A 22,420-nucleotide genomic window follows, 5' to 3' on the forward strand; every position below is an offset into this window, starting at 1 on the left:
ATAGAGGAAATATATAGAAAGACATTAAAATTGAAGATTATCATGAAAAATAATGCAGATAAAATGGTAGACTAAAAAACATTACTAATTAATTAAAAAGGGAATTACAAACATTTTCTGATAAAAATTAAAGATTTACATGAGAAATATTTCTGTTAGTCTATGTTTTTTTATTGGGGAGTTGAGTCCATTGTTAAGAGATATTAAGGAATAGTGATTGTTATTTATATGTTTGGGTATCTTCTTTTGGGTTTGTTGGAAGATTACTTTCTTGCTTTTTCTAGGGTGTAGTTTCTTCCTTGTGTTGGCATTTTCCATCAATTATCTTTTGTAGGGCTGGATTTGTGGACAAATTTGGTTTTATCATGGAATATCTTGGTTTCTCCATCTATGATGAGAGTTTTGCTGGGTATAGTAGCCTGGGCTGGCATTTGTGTTCTCTTAGGGTCTGTATGAGGTCTGCCCAGGATCTTCTAGCTTTCATTATCTCTGATGAGAAGTCTAGTGTGATTCTGATAGGTCTGCCTTTATAAGTTACTTGCCCAGTCTGCTGTGATTCTGATAGGTCTGCCTTTATAAGTTACTTGCCCCTTTTCCCTGACTGCTTTTAATATTCTTTCTTTGTTTAGTGAGTTTGGTGTTTTGATTATTATGTTTCTGTTCTGGTCCAGTCTGTTTGGTGTTCTGTAGGCTTCTTCTATGTTCCTGGGCATCTCTTTCTCTAGGTTAGGGAAGTTTTCTTCTACAATTTTGTTGAAGATATTGACTGGGCCTTTAAGATGTAAATCCTCTCTCTCCTCTATACCTATAATCCTTGGGTTTGGTCTTCTCATTGTGTCCTGGATTTCCTGGATGTTTTGGGTTGCCAGCTTTATGCATTTTCTTTGACTGTCAAGTCAATGTTTTCTATGGTATCTTCAGCACCTGAGGTTCTTTCTTCTATCACTTGTATTCTGTTGTTGATGCTTGCATCTGAATTCTTTCCAAGGTTTTCTATCTCCAGAGATGTCTCACTACTTCCACTTTTAGATCCTGGATGGTTTTCTTCAGTTCCTTGTTTGTGTTTTCCTCTATTTCTTTAAGGGATTTTTGTGTTTCCTCTTTAAGGGCTTTTACCTGTTGACTGATGTTCTCCTGTATTTGTTTAAGGGAGTTATTTAAATCTTTCTTGAAGCCCTCTATCAGCATCATGAGATAGAATTTTAAATCTAACTTTTGATTTTCCGGTGTGTTGGGGTATCCAGGACTTACTGTGGTGGGAGAACTGGGTTCTGATGTTGCCATGTGGCCTTGGTTTCTGTTGATCGTTCTTGTGCTTGCCTTTCACCATCTGGTTATCTCTGGTGCCAGTTGGTATTGTTGTCTCTGGCTGGAGTTTGTTCCTCCTGTGGGCCTATGAGCCTGTGTCCTACTCCTCTGAGCGCAAAAGTGAAAGCACTGCTGGGAAATCTCTCTCTCCTGGTGTGCTGTGCACAGAAAGCTGTAGAGTCTCCTGGCTCCCTGGTGCACCATTACCTCATTTTCAAAACTTAGTTACCCCCATTAAAATTTAGTTGTTAAAGGCCATTTAGTCAGTTTCATTGGTACATAGAATCTGAGTTTGTTTCTGTTTTGTAAGATACTTTGCCCTGACTGTCCTGTAGGCAAGGCTGGCCATTGTCTTCAGCACTCCATCTGCTCCTGAGCGCATGAGTGCCAGTGCACATGTAGAGCCAGAAGGCAGCTTAGTGAAGTCCGCTGTCCACTCCGTCCTCGTGGGCCCTGGGGATCACGGCCAGCACTGTGACCTGTTGACCCACCTGTGGCCGGCCTAGGCTAGTTTACATGTAGTTCACCTGCATGCAGTTTAATGCCCTTTGCCTTGTTGATGTAATTGTTCCTGCTCCCTGAGTTGGACATTCCTGGGATTGATGTGTAACTTCTCTCCCTCAGTGTCTATCAGGGTATTTCCTTGTAGCCGCAGTTGCCAAGCCCCAGGGCTTGAAGAGCATTCTTTCTCTTCCTTTCACTTCTGGTGTTAGTTATTTGAGATGTGATTTGAATGTCTGGAGTGTTTGCTTCAGTCTTTTTGTTTTGTCTGAATCAGAAGGCTACTGTGTCCTGAGCACTGAGACTCTTCTGAAATCCCTGCCAGTGCTTAGCTCCCTAGTTGTTCTCTACCGGCCTTGAAATGCTGCGCCCAGAGTTGTACAGGATATGGGGTGTGAGGAAAGCCACTGTACAGGCTTTATCTATGTTCTGGCTGGTTCCTTTCTCCCTGTAACACTGAGCCTGTGAAACCTACCTAGGCAGCCCTGAGGGAAGCGGCCCTGGGGATCAGCTGCTGGGTTATCACGGCCCGGCTTTGTCAGTCTGCAGGGAAGAGTGGCTTGATGGCAGCTGGTTTGCTGTGAGAGTCAGAAGCCCCCATAGTTCTTTTAAAACCTAGTGTGTTTATTAAATTAGCTAAGTCTGTTGAGACTTAGGAGTCTGGGTTGGAAAACTATGCTGTGGAATATCTGAAGCATGGCTTGTTCTGTCTGTTTGCTTCCAGACATCACTTAGTGCTCTTACCCAGCTGATGAAGAAGATGCCGCACTTCCGAAAACAGATCTCGAAGGTAAGCAAGGCCCCCGCGTGGGCGCTCTGCCTGCCTGCCTGCTTAGCAGGGTCCCTGGAGCACCGCCTATACTGTCTGTGCTGCCTTTACTGTAGTTCTGAGAAATGCCCGGACGGACCCAAGGAGCCACCGACTTCCCTCTACATCATTTGTATTTTTTTTAAAACACTTTTAGAAATCGATTTGTCTTGAACAGCTGAACAGAATAATTTTAGTATTTCTCAAATTCATAGAACAATTCAGTGTGAGATTTAACTAGTGATGTTTGTAAACCCAAATGCTTAAGGTGTAGCTGTCCAGGTAAACTCCTCCCTCCTTCCCATTCTCCCCCTGTCCTCCCATCCGTCTGTCCATTTGTTCATCTATCCATTCCTCTTTGGTAGTGGGGAGGTGGGTCTCATTCCAGCTCAGACTGAACTGGAACTCACTCCATCCAAGGGTACGGTCAGACCTGAGGCAGGTCCGTCCACTTAATCCTTGAGGTTTCTGGGACTAGGTGTGAGCCACCATGCCGAGCCCAGCCCTTTCTGGAAGTCACTCTCTTGTCACACTTTTGTAATGTTGTATTCCAGTCAAGAACCAACAATATAAACGAGACCCTTTGTTGTCCCTCTTTAGGATTTGCCTTTTCACTTGCCTGTGTTTTCTTCGTCTTCAGACCCCACGCAGGTTCAGCTCTGTGCTCTGTTCGCTGTCTGTTGATTGCATCTGTCATGTTGATTCTCACTGCCTTTCTTGAGCTGTTTCTCTTTATTTAATGTTTCTTTTTTACACTGAAACCCATATTATCTTAAAACTTTAAATTGGGGCTGATGAGAAGGCACAGCAGTTAAGGGCGCTGGCTGCTCTTCCAAAAGATCCCGGTTCAGTTCCCCGTGCCCACATGGTGGCTCACAGTCATTTGTAACTCCAGTCCCACAGGATCTAATGCCCTCTTTTGGCCTCTGGGCACTAGGCACACACATAACCGACACCCATCTGGGGAAAACACCCATTTTTTTTTAAGTTTAATATTATCAATTTCAGAAAGAGTGATTAGAGTGTCGTAAATAATCAGTGTCTTCCGGTTTTCAGCAAGTCGTCCATCTTAACTTAGCCGAAGACTGCATGAATAAGTTTAAGATGAATATTGAGAAGCTCTGCAAAACTGAACAGGTATGCACAGGCCCAGAAACCGCATCGCAGTAGACCCCAGAGTGACTGTAAGCTAGCACGTAAAGCTTTCGCTCAGTACAGGGGTTGGGCTCCACAAAATCATGGACTCTTAGAAGGGACTCACCTAGGCAGTGTCTGATGTCTGATGGCTCTGTGTTACTATAACAAACACTGGAACGATTACCACTGAGAAAAGACTTATTTTGGCTACAGTTTTGGTTGGTTAAGGTTTGGTGCTAGGGCACATTTGGTTGAGAATTCTTGAGACTTATGTATTATAAACAATTGGCTGCACTGCTTTTAGGCATGTGGCCCATCATAACAGGGATGTCTGACAGAGCACAGGAGCTCACCGCATGGCAAGGGTACCAGGAGGTAGACAGAGACGAGGACGGCAGTTCCCCTGTGTCCTTCCAAGGCACAACAAAGACCTGCAGGGCTCCCTCTGTCTAGGTCCAGTTCCTCCAGCTCTCAGAAACACCAGAGTCATCCTTATTATGAGGCCCTGGGGTCACTTAGATCATACTGGGGCCCTCTGACCCTGGCTGGAGTCCCTGCCCTGTGAGCTGCGGCTGAGCTGTGCAGTGCTACGTTAGCGGAGCCTCATCGCAGCCCTTTCTCAGGACTGCAGGGCAGGTGCGCCATCCTGCAAGAACGCTCAAGATTTATTTATTTATTTATTTATTTATTTATTTATTTATTTATTTTATGTATGAGTACACTATTGCTCTCTTCAGGCACACCTTCAGAAGAGGGCATCAGATCCCATTACAGATGGTTGTGAGCCACCATGTGGCTGCTGGGAATTGAACTCGGGACCTCTGGAAGAACAGTCAGTGCTCTTAATCGCTGAGCCATCTCTCCAGCCCCTTGTTTTTTTGAATATTCCTAACCTGTTCAGAATATTACACTAACAAATCGAATGCATGTTGCTTGCAGTATTAACTATTCTGTAATCACACTATGAAGTTAAAAAGAAGTGCAACTAATTGTGGAAATAAAATTAGCCTAACCCAATATGTTCACACTATTGTTTGAACATGTGATTAATATTAAAACTGTTGATAAGATATTTTCTGTTCTTTCACAAATATTAAGAAACCCATTGTTTTGCACCAAGAGCCCATTCAGACTCAGACTGAGCTCAGGTGCATATGAGTTTCTCTCCCTCTGATCTGCTTTATGACCTTTTATATTTTGTGCAATGAATAGTTTGCACCTAACATTCCCGTCTCCTGTGAAACGGAGAAACAGAATCATCTGTTCTACCCAAATCTGACAGTTTAATAAGAGATACTTTTAACAGCAAAACAAGTGTAGATTGCAGAGCACTGTGTGCACTTTACTGTCATTAGGACCTGGCACTTGGAACAGATGCCGAAGGCCAGCGGGTGAAGGACTCCATGCTGGTGCTCCTCCCAGTACTGCTCAACAAGAACCATGACAACTGCGACAAAATACGGGCAGTCCTGCTCTACATCTTCGGCATTAATGGTAATGGAGCACCTGCTCAGTTCTAAAACTGCATTAAATCCTGACTCTAAAATCACCTAGCCTTAGTCACACTTTACATTCAGTTGCTACAGATAATTTCCATGTGTGTGGTGGGGATGGTAAGGTATGTGCCACAGCCTATGACTGGAGGTGATTTTATTTCTGGGTTATAGCACCCACAGACATGGCCAGTCCCCACATGGTATCTACTCTGGGATCTTGCCGTTTGGGTTACATTTTGAGTTTCCATTTTTCCCTTCACCATATGTGTTTCAGGGATCAAACTCAGGCTGTTGGTCTTTGCAGCAAGCTCTGCTAGCCTCTGAGCCATCTCCCTACCCACCAAGTCACAGTTTAATAACTAGCTTGTTACTACTCAACACAAGGGAGTTGTGGAGGCCTCAGAAGGAAATGCTTAGTAAGGTGGAGACAGAGGAAATGGGAGGATCCTGGAGGGGATGGCTTCCTTCCAGCTTTAGTCATGGAGGAAGCCCTTCAGTGCTAGAGCTAGCTGCAGTAGCAGGAATCTGAGTGTGCGCGCCTGTCTCTCTTTCCTAAGGAACCACTGAAGAAAATCTGGATAGACTGATCCACAACGTGAAGATAGAAGATGATAGCGATATGATTCGTAACTGGAGTCACCTTGGTGTTCCCATTGTTCCCCCAGTAAGGAAGTGTGTGTGTGTGTGTGTGTCTGTTTTTCTCTGTCACTGAGTCTGTCTGTCTGTATGTGTATCTGTCTGTCTGTCTTTGTGTGGATGACCATATATTAACTACTTTTGAAGGCAGACACACTGTGTTGCTCCATGAGGTCCCTGTGTGAACTAGTTTTGTATATGGGAATCTTGACTTCATTTTATAGAATTTGATTATTAAGGAAACAATTAGGCTCTTTTTGTTTTGTTTTTGTTTACATTTTCTTTTTTGTTGTTTTTTTTGTTTTGTTTGTTTGTTTGTTTGTTTTTTGAGACAGGGTTTCTCTGTGTAGTCCTGACTGTCCTGGGACTCACACTGTAGACCAGGCTGGCCTCGAACTCAGAAACCCATCTGCCTCTGCCTCCCAAGTGCTGGGATTAAAGGCGTGCGCCATCATCGCCCGGCTTGTTTACATTTACTGAGACAAGATCTCATGTAGTCCAGCCTGGCCTCAAACTTACTATGGGAACCAAGGATAATGTTGAACTCCTGTCTTTACCTTTCAGTGGTGGTTCCAGTTGGGTGCTACCATGCCCAATGTCTGTGTTGCTGGGAACTTCTGGGCGAGCTGTATGCCCAGCCCAGAGTTTTGTCTTCAAAGTAACCTGCATACATAAGTTTTCTAGCGAGTGTGTGTTTTCTGTCGTCGCTGTAATTTGCTCCTTACGCTGCCTCTTTACGATCCATCTGTGCCGATGGTTGCACCTTCCATGCAGCCTTGTATACAAACTGCTGGGGTACAGCATGCTTTCCAGTGACCAGCAGGTACCAGCCTCATGTGCTTCTGGTTTTTTTGTTTGTTTGTTTGTTTGTTTGTTTGGTAATTTTGCTGTAATTAAAACTTTGTTAGAAAATATAATTATATTACTGAATGAAATTATTTGTTCTTTCAATTAGTCCCAACAAGCCAAACCACTAAGAAAAGATCGGTCTGCAGAAGAGACTTTTCAGCTTTCTCGGTGGACACCTTTTATCAAAGATATCATGGAGGTAAAAGTCCCAGCGTCCCTGCTAACCCTGAGCGCCTCTGGAGCTGTTCTGTCCTCTTGGTTCATCAGTGTGGGTCTCGGGCAGGAGCTCTGCCATCTTGGAAGTTCACAAAAGACACCTGTGTCTGCTAGGATTCAGTTGCAGAGAGAAGTCTTAAGGATCTCAGAAATTCTCCACTATCTATAAATAAATTATAAAAGTGCGCGCCTGCATGCTTCCTAACGAGTCCCTGGGAGAATATGCTTTTAGTGCTCTTGATCTGAAGAAAATAATAATTTACAGGGATTGTAAACCGAACTACTTTAAAATTGCCTCAGGAGCTAAATGAAAAACATTTATTCTAGCTTTCCTTTGACTAATTATAGTTCTAATTTCTACTTTCCTTAGTGTACTAATGATTTTACTATTTTCCCATTTTTCAAATTTTTATGTCATTTATAAATGTGTGAACATATTTGAAAAGTCTAAAGAACTTAGACTTTGTCTTCTGCAATGTAAGCCACCTCCCACCCTGGCAGTGATTTGCAGAAGAGTTTTTCTTTTCTTTTTGAAGATTTATTTTATGTATATGAGTACACTTCATCTGTCTTCAGACACACCAGAAGAGGGCATCAGATCCAATTACAGATGTGAACCACCATGTGGTTGCTGAGAATTGACCTCAGGACCTCTGGGAGAGCAGTCAGTGCTCTTAACCATTTAGCCACCTTTCTAGCCGCCGCCCCCCCCCAATTAGTTTTTCTTATGATTGTTTTTTGAAATGGAAATCAACCTGTTTAAACCCTCTGACAAGGTCTGCATGTTAAACCCAGAGACTGTACTTGGGTCTGTGCTGTCTTGGGCTTTTAGGATTTCTCCTAACTTAAAACAGTGCTTTCTTCCTCTCTGAGTTGCTTTTCCTTCTCGTGTCCACTTTTCAGTGCCTTTGTGCTGTCAACTATAAAGCAAGTTGATGGACTAATAAGAAGTGTAACCATAATAAATTATGAACATTATCTGTTGATTGACCAAATATATACTGTATTAATAAAGCATTCATAATCTGTTTATTCATCATAAGCATATTCAAAAGTGTATCATAAAACATAGCACTGAGAAAAGAAGGGGAAACATTCCACAGTCACTGGACTGTCTTCAGCGTCTCAGGTTAGGAGTGTGCATTCTGTTTTGAGGAACTTCTGTGAAGGCCAGAGGCCTGTGGTGCCATTGAGAAACCTCTAGCTTCCCTAGAGCTGATAGGTCTGCAGAGCATTGCAGAACCTTCCAGTACAGAAAGGCAGATCTGAAATGCGTGTTTAATATGCATGTAAACTAGTGCATCGATTTTTTACATTTCTTTTTATTATTTTAATGATGTGTATATGTGTGGGTATGTGCACATGCGTGCAGGTGCCCATGGAAATAGAGGCATCGATGCCCAGGAGCTGGAGTCAGAGGCAGTTGGTAGCTGCCGGATGTGGGTGCTGGGACCTGACTTTCTTTTTTTTTTTTTTTCTTCTGCTATCAGTTATACATTCAGGTATTTTCTTTCTTTCTTTTTTATTAGATCGTTTCTTCATTTACATTTCAAATGTTATCCCCTTTCCTGGTTTCCCCTCTGAAAACCCCCATCCCTTCCCCCTCCCGTGCTCACCAACAGGACTTGGTGACTTTCAATTCCAGAAGAATGAGGATTGGCTTGACCACGGAGCCATCTCTTGGGTCGCAGTGCATTGATTTTTACTGCAGTTAGTATTCATGGGTATAAAGAAAGGCTAGTCTTACTTAGTATTTATGCACCTTTAATGTTCATCAAGCTGTGTATGAAACAAATTCCTGAAATTTTCTTGATGGTGTGAATAACTTTCCTCCCTAGGACGCCATTGATAATAGATTAGATTCCAAAGAGTGGCCCTATTGCTCGCGGTGCCCGGCAGTGTGGAATGGCTCTGGAGCTGTGAGGTAAGGCTGGAAATGAGCCGCTGCAGACGTGGTTTGCTGCAGACCAGTAGTTAGATGCGGCCCAGCGTTCCCCTTCAACCAGTGTCCTCTTGGAAACAGAGTAATGTAAAGGTGGTTCCTCTTCAACTGCAACCTAATTAAATAAACTCAGGAAAACGTACTTTGTAATACAGAACATGTTACATCATCCCCACACATAGATAGCTGCCTCCTTACCTCCCTTCTAGTTGTTCCAGTTTCTTTCTTTCTTTCTTTCTTTCTTTCTTTCTTTCTTTCTTTCTTTCTTTCTTTCTTTCTTTCTTTCTTTCTGTCTGTCTTTCTTTCTTTCTTTCTTCCTCTCTCTCTTTTCTCGTTTCTCTTTTTTCTTTTCTCTTTTCTCTTTTCTTTCCTGAGGCAGGGTCTCACTGTGTAGTCTAGACAGCCAGTCCCTCTCTGAGTAATCACACTGACTTGGTGTAACCCTTTTGATAATTGTGTTAAGTATTTTAAATTTCAGAAAGACAAAGTCGTCTCATGCATGCTCCTGCACTCAGAGCCCTGCTTAACAGCCTAGAGACAAGCCGAGCTTCCTGGCTCCGTGCTGACTTCAGCGCCCCTTTTTGTCGTATTTGTCTTAGTTTAGTCATTACCTGTATGTCTGTACCTTTCTACCTGCCCTGTGTAGCGTATTGAATTGTTCCTGGGTGTGGCTGCACACATGACTGCTTGTACGGAGGTCAGAAGACAACTTACAGGGGACAGTTCTCTCCCTCCACCGTGCAGGCCCAGACATTGAGCTGACACGTCGGCTCGTGGCCACTCAGCCCACGTGGGACTTTTTCTTGAGATTTGGCTTCTGTTACATTGGCTGCTCTGTTGACACAGGTCTTTCCGGTTTACTCCTCTGGGGTTTGCTGTGTAGCGGGTTTTCGGGTGTGGTATGTTTGAGGTATTCTGTTGTTTCTTGGTCCCTGTGTTCTGGGGTCACTGGGGTCCCGTTTCTGTCCTCTGTGCTCTCAGTTGTACCTGTTTGTCTGAGTTCCTTCGAATGGCACGGCTGCTCTCAGCTCATCTCTGACTTCGTAGTTCATCCTGCGGCAGGTCTGCAGTTGCCGTTGGTTCTTGGTGGTTTCCTTTCTGCTTTTGTTTTGTGGTTTGTGGTGTTGAAGGTGAAACCTAGGGCTAGGCAAGCCCTGACCGCTGCTTCCCGTCAGCTCTCCCATCACTTCTGCGGGGCCGAGATCCTACATCCAGATAGAGTTACATAGATATGGTGTACATATAATCTGCTCGAAAGTCTTTGCTCAATCCAATCTCTACTTCTATGAAACTAAGTTTCTACCACACTGCTTCTTTCCATATCTACCATCTTTTATTGGAAATGGACCCTTTAGCTAGCGTAGGAAAGCAACTCTGAGTTGCTTTCTGTGGTGAGTTTTCAGGCTTAGTCTGTCTCACTTTCGTTTTTTAAGACAGTTTCTCTGTGTAGCCCTGGCTGTCCTAGAACTCACTCTGTAGACCAGGCTAGCTTTGAACTCAGAGATCTGCATGCCTCTGTCTTCCCTAGTGATGTATGTAGGTTGGAGGAAGTATATGATGTATGTGCAGGTGTCCACAGAACCCAGAGATGTCTCTGTCCCCTGGGGTTGGTCACAGGTATGAACCCCATCCTCTGCAAGAGCAATACTGACTCTCAGCCGTCTCTCTAGCCCACTGTGGTAGCAGTTGGTGTAGACTTAAACTGTGGACTTTCTCTCTGCTGTGTATGGCCACTTTGGTCTTTGGAGTTTTTCAGCTTGGCTTCCTGGTTGCTTGTGTCTGTGTAGTTGCAGTCAGTGGGTTGTCCGGGAGACCTTGTCAGGCGCTTCAGGCATGTCCCTCCATCCTCCACTGATCACCGTCCTCCTTCCCATCCTTTCCCTACATGTTCTTGAGTTTCCCCTGCATGTAAGAGGCTGGGCAGTTACCTAGCAACGTCTACATAGCATAACTTTAGGGTTATTTTGGGGTTTTGTTGTTGGGTTGGTTTTTTGTTGTTGATGTTTTGATTTTTGATTCCTCTCTTCCCGGACTTCCCTGATCCGTTTCTGACGTGCGATGGCACACGGCAGGTATCCTTGTTCAGGTCTAGACATATCATCCTGGTGTGGCACCAACCCCAGCAGTGGCTGTCCCAGTCAGACTCTGTCCTTTTGCCCCTGTCTCCAGATCTCATTCTTACAAGGCTGCACCTCAGGTTTCCTAAAAATGTCAACATATAGACTTTTCAGGGACGTTAAATCATCATATAAAATAAAAAGGGGGGCTGGAAGGATGGCTAAGAGCTCTGACTGACCTTCCAGAAGTCCCAGGCTCATCCCAGCACCAACACAGTGGCTCACAACCCTCTGTAACGCCTGTCCCACAGGATACAACACCCTTCCCTGGCCTCCACAGGCTCTGCATACACATGGTGCACAGACTTACACATAGGCAAAACACCCGTGCACACAATAAAAATTTAAAAATACTTTAAAGATTAAAATATAATGTTACCTTATAAATAAAAATTCTAATTCTAAACCTAGACTGAGTGGTTTTTATTATAGTTTTTGGAAATAAGGTTTTTATATATATATATTTATCTCCTAGATCTAGCCTTGATCTCTTTTTCCTGTTGTCTCACCACATATAAAACTATGTGTGATTTATTCAAATTGAAATCTGAAGGGGAGCTGTGCAGCCTTTGCCTGAGAACTGTAGTGAAATTGTACCGTGGTTGGATCATTTCATTAAAATCAGGACTATTGCTTCCAAAGGTGAGCTTGAGAGCCACGCCGCGGCTTTGGAGTGCTCACCACTGCTTGCTTCCTGTTTCACTCTCTAGTGCTCGCCAGAAACCCAGAGCCAACTACTTAGAGCTGGACCGGAAAAATGGGTCACGGCTCATTATCTTTGTAATCGGAGGAGTTACATACTCGGAGATGCGTTGTGCTTATGAAGTTTCTCAGGCACATAAATCCTGTGAGGTTATTATTGGTAAGACTTTCATCTTTTTTGTTTCTTAATGTTTAAGGCAAAATTATGCATGGGAAAATTTAAGACTATTATTACATGCAGAAAAAGAATTATAAAACATGCTTTGTAAAATTGCCTGAAGGATTTTTTTTCCTGGTTGGTATTTTAATAGTTTTGTTTTTAAATATTCCAATTTTCGGAACTTGAACTTGCTCCTTTAAAACTGCATCTTCTGATTTTATTTGCTCTCATCATTAAGAAGCTTTTGTGGCACATTAGTACATTTTTACTTTAGAAGCATTTATTTTGTGTATATGGATCTTAAATGGTGAGGCCTGTGTGGACCTGAGCTTTAAAATACCAGTCTGGGCCAGCAAGAGGGCTCAGTGGGTAAAAAACATTTGCTGAGCCAGTCTGACAACCTTCACTGCCAGAACCCACAGTGGCAGGAAAAAGCCTACTCATGATGAGAGTCATCCGCTGGTCTCCATGCTTGAGCCGTGGCATGCACGTGTACACACGTACATGCACGTGCACACACGTACATGCATGTGTACAGACGGTAAAGTAAATTAGAATGTTTTCCAGTGAAACCACTGCAGATAGATAGCGTCCTAACCCAGACAGCTGCAGGAGTTGTATGACCTGCTTAGAGACTCTGTTTGCAGGTGACGACTGCTGCAGTTCCGTTAGGAGGATAGGAAAATCCCCCATTTTTCTCTCTACTAGACACCAATATATAGTACAAATCAGACAAAGCACTTGTGATGGGCAGGATTTCTGAAGAATTACTGAGCATGCTCAGTGACAAGGGTTGATGTGAATTTTGGAGACATGTGGTTGGAAGTATTGTCAAATGCACCAAATATTTGTATATGAAAGAGACAAGATCTTAAGCCAAAGAAAATGATTTAATTCTAACTATTTACAATTTCTTCCATCAGGTTCCACACATATTTTAACACCCAGAAAGCTGCTGGATGATATAAAAATGCTGAATAAATCAAAGGATAAAGTTTCCTTTCTTAAGGATGAGTAGCTTTTTTATTATCGTCTAGAGGTTTTGTTCATACGTTCAGCTAAAGCAGATGTTGCTGTTGTAATTTAAGTGGTGTAAATAGTGTATGGAGTAATGTGATTTTCAAGTGTACATCTTAAGGAAGTTTATGTGTTACTGGATTTGCCATTCTGAATAATTTAAATACTGTTGCTGCTCTGTACAAGATATGACATTAAAGGGCTTTCTAATCAGGAGGTTTTCACCTTTGGAACAGAATTTGTTACAAGGTATGGGTAGTTTTCACAGCCAGCTGTGTACATATTAATTACTCACTGGATACTTATGCTGAAATACAGTGTTGGGGGCAAAATGATTTTGAATGAAAAGATTATAAAAGTAAAAACTGTAAATTTATGTATGATAGAATTATTTCTTATAAGTGCAGTTTCATAAAAACTGAAATTCATAATGTTTATGTATAAAATAATTCCAGTTATTAATAATGATGATTTCATTGTGTATATTACCTGCAAAATAATTCTAAAGAACACAGTTTTATATGTTTGAGATCATGTCTGTTTAAGTTAGAAACCAAAAATAATCATGAATATTCTATGAGAAAATAAATATATTGTTGTCAATTTTTTTCGAGTTTTTCTTTTTTCTTTCTTTTTTTTCTTTTGACTCTTAATTGGAACCAGAAAGAAGCAAAAGATCCTGTAATATTCCCATGAGTACAATACCTGATGACTTTCAAAAAACAATGTATTATCTGTGGGGTTGGGTGGTATAGATAGGCCTATAGGTATGTGCATTACAGAAGGGGATCTTCTAGTTAGGGATTCTATTGCTGTGAAGAGACACCATGACCACGGCAGCTCTTACAAAGGACAACATGAATTGGGGCTGGCTTACAGTTCAGAGGTGCAGTTCATTATTGTCATGACAGCTAGCATGGCATCAAGCAGGCAGACACGTTGTTGGAGTTGCCAAGAGTTCTACATCTTGATCTGAAGGAATTGACTGTAATTCCACACTGGATGGTGCTTGAACATAGGAGACCCTAAAGCCCACCCCTACACTTCTTCCAACAAGGCTACACCCACTCCAACAAGGCCATGCCTCCTAATAGTGAGCACCATTCCCTGTGGACCAAGCATTTGAACACATGGATCTATGGGGGCCATGCCTATTCAAACCACAGCAGGAGTCTTTATTTCAGAGCTCTGCCTGACCTCAGAGAAGTCTAACTTTGAATTGCTCCCATTCAGACTTTTATTTTTCCAGGTAATGCTGCATTCTCTGGTTGTGAACGTCTACCAACTTATATATTCCATAATGCAAATTGCTACCAGTGGCACAGCGTGTGTGTGCTTACACTGTTAGTGGACATCATCCCCATCATTGTTTCTCCCAATGCTAGGGATTGTACACAGGGCCTCACCCGTGTTCAGCAAGTGCTCTGCCACTGAGCCATGTCTGAGCACTACTTCACAATCGTATGAGTCAGGGGTTCTTGAGGGTAACACAACTTACAGACTGGATTATCTCTCAATAGATAGATAGATATAAGTATTAGAGAGAGAGAGAGAGAGAGAGAGAGAGAGAGAGAGAGAGAGAGAGAGAGAGAGAGAGAGAGAGAGAGAGAGATTTATTGGAATGGCTTATAGGCTTTTGTCCAGCTAATCCAACAATGACTGCCTGTAAACAGAAGGTCCAACAATCCAGTAGTTGTTCAGTCCTCAAGGCTGGATGTCTCAGCTGGTCTTCGGTGTATGTCAGAATCCTGAAATAGTAGGCTCTAATGCCAGTGAAGGAATTGACTTGCAAGGAAGGGCAAAAGCAAGCAGGCAGCTTCTTCCATGATCTTTATAGAGGCCTCCAGCAGAAGGTAGGGCCCGGATCATGGTGGATCTTCCCAGATCTGGATTGAAAGTGTGTCTTCACATCTCAGAGGTCCAGCTTATAAGTGGGTCTTTCCATTCAAATGACTTAATTAAGCACAAATCCCTCACAGGTTTGCCCAGCCATTTCTGGGTTTCAGCTAACTCCAGATGTAGTCAAGTTGACAACCAGAAGTAGCCATCACGGTGGTTATACAAACAGCTTTTCTATTTTTGGCTTCAGAATTGCACTCTTAAGATTATAAATTCACAAAGTTCCTTTGATAGCACTTTGACATTTTGCAGTTAAGTTCAGGCATCTAGAACTGATGTTGCTGTGTGAATGTGTGTGTCTAATATTGTCTCCCGCAGTTGGCATGGCTTGGTGAGTGTGTGTGTCTAATATTGTCTCCCGCAGTTGGCATGGCTTGCCTTGCTTCCTTCCCAGCATCACACTGAGGGGAAAAGCTGGAAGTGAAGTTTTGTAGACTCTGAAGCGGAGGTCTGCCATTCATAGGCATTTATTTTGTCAAAATTTAGAAGGCAGGAAGGAGGCGGAGCACCTCTCCAGCTGCAGAGTGAGTGGTACCAGTTGCAGCAGCCCCAGCCAGTGCTGATGCTGCTCCTGCCGTGACGCAGTGCTCACTCCCTGTCTCTTGCTCATAGCTGGTGACAGTGACCTAGTTTCTATTTTCTGTTCCTGCTTATATGTATATGATATAAATACATAATCCCAAATACAACCTGTTCAGCCCGTATAGTACTTTCTCTTAAATCCCTTTAACATAGAAGATGGGGCTGAGATAGATAGCTCAGAGGTTAAGAGATTGTACTGCTCTTCCAGAGGACCTGGGTTCAATTCCCTGCAGCCACATATGTGGCTGCCACATGCATATGATTCATTTATATACAAGGGTGCAGAGCACTCAAACTAAAGTTGATCAGGAAATCTTTAAAGAAAAAAAAGATACCTGTAGGAGTTTGTTTCCTGAAGAGCGGCATGATGTGGCTTCCCTCTTGTAAGGAAACTGACTGTTCACAGCAGCCCCAACCTCAGCCTGGACGAGCCCCTGGACTCAGTATCAGAGATACAGTTTTACATAACTGGCTGGTTTTTCAGGTTTGCTAATGGGACAGAATCAGAAGAAAGACCAGCCCTGATCTAGGAGTCAGGCGAGCACAGGTTACAGATTGAGCAAGTCAGAACTTGATGAGTGCTCTCCTAGGGTCTCACTCTGTAGCCTTGACTGTCTTTAATGGCACTGCCCCAATCCTTTATTCCTTGAATTATCTGTGCTTCTGTGAATGGGCATAATGATCAAAGAAAGAAAATGAGTTTGCAGGATCTAGGATCCCATGGACTTTCAAGGAATTCCATGTTTCAAGGAATCCATGATAGTTAGTTCGTTATAGTTATTTTGCCTATGAGTGCCTGTGTACCATGTGAGTGCAGTACCTTGGAGACCAGAAGGGAGCATCAGACCCCCCTGGAACAGGAATAACAAGCTATTGAGAACTTGTGGGTCCTGGAATCAAACCTGAACCCTCTGGAAAAGCAGTCAGTGTTCTTAACTGCTGAGCCATCTCTCTAGCCCATATCCATGAATGCTTTTTAAAAATGTGCAAAATTGTGTAAATGCAGATAGCCCTTTTATAGAAGATAGAGCCTGGGGGAAGAAAGGCTTGGTAACTCTATCAGGGTCTCAGGGGCAGGACCCCAAACAGATAGGGAACTGAAGAGTTACACAAGGAAGTTTAAACTGAGCCAGAGAAGTGTTTGATTAAAGCATTTCTATTACAACTATTTAATTTGTATGAGTATTTTATGTGCATGTATGGTCACGCACCACATGCATGCCTTACGCCCATAGGTGCCAGGAGAGTTGGCTCCTCTGGAGCTGGAGTTACAGACAGTTGTGAGCTCCCATGTGGGTGCTGGAAATTGGACCCAGGTCCTCTGGAAGAGCAGTCATAACTGCTGAGCCATCTCTCCAGCACAGTGCAAAGTGAACAGTTTTACATTTTCAGCTAATTATTTTTTATTGGGGGCAGGGGGTGGGGTAGTGTTGGGGAAGGTCAGAGTACCACGTGTGGGAGTCAGCTGTCTCTGCCATGTGGATTCCGGCTTGGGTTGGCAGGCTTGGCAGGAGGTGCCCTTTCTTAGCTACTTCAGCAGCCTAAAGTGTGCAGTTCTAACCTTGGGATGGGGTAATGAAACTCATCAGGTATTGTCAAGTCACAGTTAATACAGTTATGCTCTGAGGAGAGAGCCCAAGTTACAGAGTCAACAAGTACCCTGTAGTCAGAGCCTGCTAAGGGCCTTGCCTGTGTTGCAGTCTCAGCATGAAGTGCTCTCATAGGCCATGTCTTAAATACTCGTTCCCTAGTTGCTGGCGCCATGTTGGGAAGCTGAGGATCCTTTAAGAGGTAGGGCCAACCTGACAGAAGGCGGCTACTGAGAGCGGTGAGCCTTTGAAGGTGATACCTGGCCTGAGGTCCCTGCCGTGCTCTCGGCTTCCTGGGCCACCATGATGAGAACAGTCTCCACCACACTCTCCCCATCAGGAGCTGATCCACCAGACCTCACCAGCTGAGATGCTCTGAAAGCCTCTGAAACCATGAGCCAAAATAAACCTTCCCTCCCTTGAGTTGTTCCTACCACAATATATATGTTATGTGTTTGGTCATAGCACTGCAAAACATAACTAACACAAAACTTTTCATCAGAATATTTTTTCCAGTATTGAGTTGGATGATCTGATTGGCTTTTGGTGCCATCGTGAATTGGGTAGCATTAAAAGCATGGAGTGCCCCAGGTGAGCCTTATGGACAGAAAGCAAGGCACAAAAAAGCCGGTTGGTGCTTTCAGTCCTGTCCCTGGTGTAGGGCAAAACAGCCATATCTTCAGCATGCTAAGGTTGGCTAGCCCTTGTCCGAGTGGTGACTGAACCTCCTGGTTTAAAAGTTAAATAATAATAAGTGGCCAGTTTTACACTTCAGTTGACTGCTTAGCCACTAGCATGAGTGGCTTCGTTCTGGTTGGCTCTGTTGAAGTCAATATAGGAGCTTGGGAAAATAAATGACCCCTCACCTTCACTCTACTTCTTTCAACAAGTCTCGTTGTAGAGTTCAGGCTAGGCTAAAACTTACTGTGTGCACCAGGCTGGGCTCGAACATGCCTGTTCGAGAGAACAGTTCATTCTGCCTGCCTCTGCCTCCTGAGCCCGGCCACACCCACTCACTCCCCATCAATTCTGACAGCACACAGTCTATGCTACCTTCCCTTTCTCTGGCCACCGCTGTAGGCCTTCGTCCCTTCTTGCAGTGCCTCAGCCTGAACTAAGCTTAGCCACGAACAGACTTCTCTTCGGGCCAGCCTCTGCATTCTCTCTAGGTACCCTGAACCAATTCCCAAGTCCCAAAGCTAGAAATGGCTGCTCTGAGTTAGACAAATAACAGCTGCCTTGGTTGGTACAAAAACCTCAAGTGAGGCATTCTTGCCTTCTCAGAGATGCTGAGCCTAACTGGGGGTGGGAAACTTGTAGCTGGGTGTTGGATGATGGAGCTGGGAGGCTGCAGGAGGGGCAGAGGTCAATAATCTGCCACTCTGTCATTGTAAGGAAGGAGCTCAGGGGCCAGCAAGATGGATCTGAGGGCGGAGACATTTGCCTTGCAAGCCTGATGACTGAGTTCAATTCCCAGAACCGAGGAATGGTGGAAGGTGGAAAGCTAACCCCCAGAGTTGTCCTCTGACCTTTACAGGTGCACCTCGGGGGTGCAGGTGCACCAACACATGCATGACAATAACAACGGTAAAATATTTAAATGGCAACTCAGAAGCTTTGCTGGTATTCTAAGGGGAATGTTACAAATTTTCATAAGCCCTCTGATGCCTATTCTTGGTTGTCAACTTGAGTACATCTGGAATTAATTAAAACCCAAGCATCTAGGTACAACTGTGGGGATTTTTTTTTTCATAATTAAATCATTTGAAGTGGAAAGACCCACTTTTAATCTGGATCTTTGGAGATGGGAAAATCCACCTTTAATCTGGGCCACACCTTCTGCTGGAAGTCTATAATAAGGACACAGAAGGAGGAAGCCAGCTCTCTGCCTGCTTGCTCCAGCACTCACTGGCGTTAGAGCCTACTCCTTCAGGATTCTAGTGTATACTGAAGACCAGCTGAGACTACATCCAGGGTTAGGTTGCTCGGTTTTGAAGGTTTAGTCTGTCGTGGCCAGGAAGTGGGAGAGTTGGAGTGGGAGACATCCCGACAGGTTGCATCCCATCAGGAACAGAGAAATGGATCCTGATGGGCACCTTACTTCCTTCTATTTATCCAGTGCAGGATTCCAGTCCATGGAGGGCGCTGTGCAGGCTGGGTCTTCCTGCCTCAGTTAAACTCTCTAGAAATGCCCGCACAGGCATCCCCAGAAGTTGTCTCCTAAGCAAGTCCAAGTCCTGTCAAGTTGGCAATTAAGATTAACTCTCATAAGACTTCCCCTTGTCAACTTGACACCCCGACACATTGTTTTAAATCATAGCATTCCACTCCTGAACCCCAAAGTCTCATCTTCATCTCATGCAAAATGTGTTTAGTCCATCCTCGAGGCCCAGGCCTGGTGTTGTTAGGTGGTGAAGCAGAGGGGACTTTGCCATATCAGTTCAGGTTGACCAGGCAGTCTCCTGATACTCAAATCTCTTACCCATAAATCCCTAAAAAACCAGCACACTCCATACCTTATGTATACAGTGGTGCAGCGGCAACATCATCCCAAAAGGGAGGGGTGGGGCGTAATGCGTATAGTAGTTAGTCTTCTATTGTAACAGGCCCCCAGACCTTAGCACAACTGACTCCATGTTAAGGGCACCATTCTAAGCTTAAAACCCAGCATGTAGGCCCCAACGCCATCCCAAACAGGAACAAAGACCTAATCCATTCAAGACCTGCTCCAGGGTCCGGGATCCAGGAAAGCCCTTAAGGGGCTTGCTCTTTGGCTTCTGTAGTTTTGCTTCTTGCTAATGGAACTATGCCAACCAGAATGTGTACTTTGCACTTAAAAGTCAAAGAACTGTGGGGATCGGGCCGCCTGATTTGAGCAAGTTCCCCCAAGCAGCTGGCAGGCAATATAGACTTTCTATTCAGCTTTAAGAACGGCCTTGTGTGCTCGAAGGTAGACTTACCTCAGCCTTGCCTCTTCTTGGAGAAGGACTTATTTGGCTTACAGGTTAGTCTGTCACGGAGTGAAGTCAAGGCAGGAACATGGAGACAGGAACTAAGTGAAGGGGAGTACTGCTTACTAGCTTGTTCCCCACGACTTGCTCAGCCTGCATTCTTATATGTGCTTTTAAAAGCAGTGTGTTTGGGTAGGAAGGATTTTTGTGACAGTTAATCTTGGTTGTTGACCTAACAGGAGTTGGAGAACCACTTAGGAGACAACTGTAAGCGTGTCTGTGAGAACATTTCTAGAAAGTTGAACCAACGTGGGAAGACTCGGGGCAGAGAGTTTTGGAGGACACTCGAATAAATGTCCTGGAGTCTGCCACAAGAGAGCCCCAAATCAACGCATTTAAACAGCACGCGACAGCTTATCAATGTAATGTATATCTCAGCTCCCAAGTTCTCAGGACAAAGGAAGAGTGCAGCCAGATTCTTGACCAGAATGTGACATGAAGACTCTGGTTTCCAAGAGAGCCCTTGCTCCCCTCTGAAACCCCACTGTCCACATGTCTCTCAGCATTCTGAGATTCTTCCTCACCCATCGGAGGGGCTATAAGGTCCGCTATGCTATGCTAGCCCTTCTGAAGCTAGCACACCTTTTGGCAAAAGTACAACTTTTTGCATGGCTTTGGGTGGTGTGGTCATTCTCCTGAGACCCCACACCTCCCAGTTACCATAAACCTTCAACAACCACGAGGCCATCTTGCGTTTGGTAACATTCCATGGACTGTCTGAGTTTTCTGTAAGTTCCTAACAGTGGGAGTACAGGTCAGGGAAGTGCTTTTTGGAATGTGTAGAATTTGGTAGACACAGTCTTCAACTTGGCAATGGTTGATGTGGTGTTTTAAATAGGCTTGGCCCAAGGAGTGACCTTGCTGGAGGAAGTGTGTCACTGTGGGCGTGGCCTTTAAGACTCTCGGTCTAGCCTCATGGCAGCTCCTCTTCTGCTAGCAGCCTTCAGATGAAGATGTGGAACTCTCAGCTCCCCCTGCACCATGCCTGCCTGGACGCTGCCATGCTCCCACCTTAATGATAGTGGACCAAACCTCTGAACCTATAAGCCAGCCCCAATTACATGTTGTCCTTTATTTATTTATTTATTTATTTATTTATTTATTTATTTATACACGTTGCCTTAGCCATGGTGTCTGTTCACAGCAGTAAAACTCTAAGACAGTTGAACATACAATTTTTTTTGGTCAACTAAATGACAGTGTAAAATTCATATGCATTCAGTTGAAATTATTTCTAATTGGATTTTATTTGTTGGTTTGTTTGGTTTCAAGTCAGGGTTTCTGTCTGTGTAGCCCTGGCTGTCTCAGAGCTAACTCTGTAGATCAGGCTGGCCTCAATTCACAGAAATTGCCTATCTCTGCCCCCTGAGTGCTGGGATTATAGGTGTCCCTCCATTTGAAATTTTAAAATGTTACATTTATTTATTGTGTGTTTATCTAGCATGCACAGGTCAGAGGACAACTTTCAGGAGTTGGTTCTCTCCTTCCACCCTACAGTTTGATCCCAGGAATCAAACTCAGATTGTCAGATGTTTGGCAGCTAATAAATACCTTTACCCGCTCCCCATCTTTACCATCTCCCCAGTCCTGAAATCTGGATTTTTATCTTTGCCCCAGGCCAATGATAAGACAGCAAAGTACTCTTCTGATCCTGGGCTATGGTAACTCCCAGGCAACTGAACAATCTCAAAGAGGAACAGGGAGTATTTTATGTTACATAGGTTGTCGTATTCCAAGCATTTTTTCACTTAAAAACCCTTGGCTTTGCTAGTAGGTTTATCAGGAACTCTGTCTCCTTCCTCTGCAGCAGTGCACGAGATCTGTTTCCCATCTCACCGAAACTTTCCCATCTCATGAAACTTCCCAGCTAATAGATAAAAAGTATTTGTTTTACAGATGCGGACGTTGGCAGCCAAGCATTGTACTGAACACAGGGACCCCAATGGAAGAGCTAGGGAAAGGACTGAAGGAGCTGAAGGGGTTGTATGGCTCTAGCCACATGTGTAGCAGAGGATGGCCTTATCTGGCATCAGTGGGAAGAGAGGCCCTTGGTCCTGTGAAGGTGCAATGCCTCAGTGTAGGGGAATGCCAGGGTGGTGAGGTGGGAGTGGGTGGGTGCGTGGCGGAACACCCTCATAGAAGCAGGGGGAGGGAGATAGGAAAAGGGGTTTGCAGAGGGGAAACCAGGAAAGGGAATAACATTTACATTGAAATGTAAATTAATAAAATATCCAATAAAAAATAGAAAGAAAGAAGTATTTGTTTTATTGTTTTTATTTTATTATAAATTAGGAAGAACATAGATTTATTTTCACATAAATGAATAGATGCGAGAGGACTTGTTTTGCTTTTTAGTGTTTTCTCTAGAAAACCATCTTCCTACATTATGTCATAAGTAAAATATTTTGGAGAAGACCAAACATTTTAACCCTTGGCTGCCCAGGATTGAG

The 22,420-nt window shown here is 43.9% G+C and overlaps 1 protein-coding gene across 1 annotated transcript in view; it reads left to right on the plus strand.

Annotated features, from left to right (window-relative positions):
• Window positions 1–13,492, plus strand: part of Stxbp3 (syntaxin binding protein 3) — a 49,078-nt gene extending 35,586 nt beyond the window's left edge. The window contains exons 12-19 of the mRNA XM_052179420.1: window positions 2,534–2,599; window positions 3,674–3,754; window positions 5,110–5,248; window positions 5,808–5,914; window positions 6,842–6,934; window positions 8,790–8,875; window positions 11,721–11,872; window positions 12,796–13,492. Coding sequence (XP_052035380.1) covers window positions 2,534–2,599; window positions 3,674–3,754; window positions 5,110–5,248; window positions 5,808–5,914; window positions 6,842–6,934; window positions 8,790–8,875; window positions 11,721–11,872; window positions 12,796–12,890 — 819 coding nt within the window. The 3' untranslated portion in view covers window positions 12,891–13,492. The remainder of the gene's footprint in view (window positions 1–2,533; window positions 2,600–3,673; window positions 3,755–5,109; window positions 5,249–5,807; window positions 5,915–6,841; window positions 6,935–8,789; window positions 8,876–11,720; window positions 11,873–12,795) is intronic.
• Window positions 13,493–22,420: the final 8,928 nt, after the last annotated feature.

Source organism: Apodemus sylvaticus, chromosome 4 (assembly GCF_947179515.1).
Source record: "Apodemus sylvaticus chromosome 4, mApoSyl1.1, whole genome shotgun sequence".
Classification (NCBI taxonomy): Eukaryota; Metazoa; Chordata; class Mammalia; order Rodentia; family Muridae; genus Apodemus; species Apodemus sylvaticus.